At 33.1% G+C, this 2,883-nt stretch overlaps 1 protein-coding gene across 1 annotated transcript in view; it reads right to left on the minus strand.

The window, feature by feature from the left end:
• Nucleotides 1-6: 6 nt before the first annotated feature.
• Nucleotides 7-2,883, minus strand: part of LOC106870252 (uncharacterized) — a 14,386-nt gene continuing 11,509 nt past the window's right edge. Inside the window, exon 2 of the mRNA XM_014916271.2 lies at nt 7-2,223. Coding sequence (XP_014771757.1) covers nt 165-2,216 — 2,052 coding nt within the window. The 5' untranslated portion in view covers nt 2,217-2,223 and the 3' untranslated portion in view covers nt 7-164. The remainder of the gene's footprint in view (nt 2,224-2,883) is intronic.

Consider the following 2,883-nt stretch of genomic DNA (forward strand, 5'->3'; position numbering starts at 1 on the left):
ATGTATAACAAGCAATCATGGTTGATGTCGGACACCACCAACTGTCGATTTGCCAGATTACATATTTCGCCAATGACAAGTTTTTTGTCATTCTCCTTTTCTTTGAGTCGTAGATTTAGATTTCTGATATAAGGATTTTTCAGGTGTAAACAACAGCCAGACGACTAGTCCTGATACTTGTAAAGAAGGACCCTGTTGAGTTGAGTGTCCGGTAGATAAACAGTCCCTTGGAAAACAGCAATGTGAGGGTGAACAGGGAAAGGCAGTTGCCACTGCCATTTCATTTCTCCATATATATCATAACATATCAGAATAGAGTGTCTCTTGAAGAGGACATAAAAATAAACATTATCAGAGTAGATGTGATGGGGAGAGCCATAGGATGGAAGGTATTTTTGAAAAAGTTCTTCACCACATGTGGAATAAAATACCATTTTATTTTCGCTTCTATCTACGACTACAAAATTAATTGGAGTTGCAGTAATGGTGACATTATAATGTCCCAGAGAAATTCTTTCAATAATATCAACTTTATCTTCGTTGATCAGTAGGATATGGATCTCAGTTTTGTTTTCAGTGGTGGTCACAGCTAAACACTTATTTAATACAATATGACATATTTCCATGTAATCAGTTTGGACCTTTATTAAAGGACCTTTTCCAAGTTCAGGACAGGTGATATACTGAAATCCTTTCATTTCACGATAAAATACCAGGAATCTGTTTGCATTTATTCTACAACAGAAAGAAGGAAGCTCAAGGAAAACTAAATTATTTTGGTTAATTATTTCCCCAGTATCAGTGAATAATTTAGCTTTCTTGTTCTTGTAAATTATTAATATAGAAGATGTAGACATAGGTAGAATATTTGTAACGTTATAGCAATCGTTAATATAAATATAGTCTTTCAAACTGGGGGTATGTAGCTGATGGTTGTATGACAGTTTGGGCCAAAAGTATTTATTTGTTTCAATGGCATGTGGTTTGCCAAAATAATCTGTTACCAAAATGGTATCTTTAACAACAGAAATAGAACGGCATTTCCTGCCAATGTCCCTCTTTGTCACACCACCTTTAGCCGAAATCCTATAAATGATCTGTCCCTGGAGGACATAGAAATAGCTTTGGTAGAGAGAGATTTTACTTGGGAGGTGCAGAGAATGGGTCTCTACCTCCCATAACTGTTGGCCATCCACTTTATAACAGATTACTCTGTTAATACTGGAAAATGTAATTAAAAGTATATTCTGGACACCTACAGCAATATCTGTAGGTATTTCTTTGGTAATGAATTCATTTCGAATTCTGTTATTTTCCCACTCAATTTGGTAAATAGTCTTTCCAAACATTTCTACACCTATGAGTGTAGAATGTTCAAAGTAAGTCACCATATATAATCCCATCTGTATTCTTTTAATCTTGAAGCTTGTGGGACTAATTAATACAATCATTTTTTGGAAGGGGAGGGTTGCTAGAACCATGTCTTGACTGATTCTGGTGAAACTGGTAACTGAAGATGGACAATGAACATCATTTCTGTTACCGTCTCTTGTTACACAACATATTGTCATACAATGGCTGGAATATGTCACTATTCCATCATGTATGATAATACTGGATATTATTGTGCTTTTCTCAAATTCTTCTCCAGATTCCTTAATCTTTGCTTCTCTGGTCACAACTGGCCAAAGAGGTCGAAATTTAGTGATTATTTTTGGTGGCTCAATGGTTTTGTGTTTGTCTTGTAGAATATTTCTCTGTAAATAGTGTCCCAGGAACAATTCTAGTTTTCCAAAAATAATAAATTCTTGATCGTAATCGATTTTTTTAATGTTTTTCATCAAAATTTCTATTTTCTGTGTAAAATCTTTTAGAAAAGTATTTTTATCCATTCCTATACATTTTAAAAAAATACATATTTCTTCTCGAGAATTTTTCAACAAATTAATTTTGTCTTCATATGCATTAAATCTTGTGTAAAATATATGTTTGCCCAAAATATTTCGTTTTCCCACTATTTCCCTCTTTTCACGGTCTCCTTTATGTCTTTTTTGTTTTGTTGTTGACTGAGATGAAGCTCCTTTCTCTGACATTTCTCTCCTTGAACCCACATCTCTCTCATATTTACACCTTTTATTGTCAACTCCTTCATCCCTTTTCCTTTTTGAGTAACTGACAGCCCTTTTCTGAGGGGTAGGTTTTGCTTGGTCTTCCATAGTGAATCTGTAATGAAATATAAGGAAAACATTTAGCTTTGTGAAAATATTAAGGTTTCAGGGAGATGATGTTTACTTCATTATTTGAAACACACAAACAAAACATTTCTGTATTTCTGTCAGTGCATAAATGTTGTCTAATTAATATTTAAACAACATTTTGTTTGAATAAAAATTATAAGAAATAAACAACTTATTACAATCTATTTTGAGATGTATTAATAAGTTTCATTAATTATACGAATTCAAATATTAGCAATAATTATATTCACTGGAAATGATTTTGCTTTCAACATCACAAAGTAATAATCACGTGTGGTTTAGATTTATTTAACGATAATTAGTCAAAGAGATTCCCCTGCTCCAAAAGTATTCAATAATGAGACACTCCACTCTCTAGAGAAAATTAACTTTAATTGGTATACATGCTATATTATGTCCCAACATACAGCAATCATATTTAAACTTCGTTAACATGGAACGATTAGCAAAACATAGACTTCATGTTTCATAGACATTTGTCAGACACAAGACAGACTGAACATTTTGTTAGTTAGATGGAATGTAAGTATTACTAATGATTATATGTCCTGGAAATGATGGGACCGTCATGGTTGGCTTGGTTTCCATCATATTTACCTGGATTAAGAGATATCAATAAAGCTGG

This window comes from Octopus bimaculoides, chromosome 28, assembly GCF_001194135.2.
Source record: "Octopus bimaculoides isolate UCB-OBI-ISO-001 chromosome 28, ASM119413v2, whole genome shotgun sequence".
Taxonomy (NCBI): Eukaryota; Metazoa; Mollusca; class Cephalopoda; order Octopoda; family Octopodidae; genus Octopus; species Octopus bimaculoides.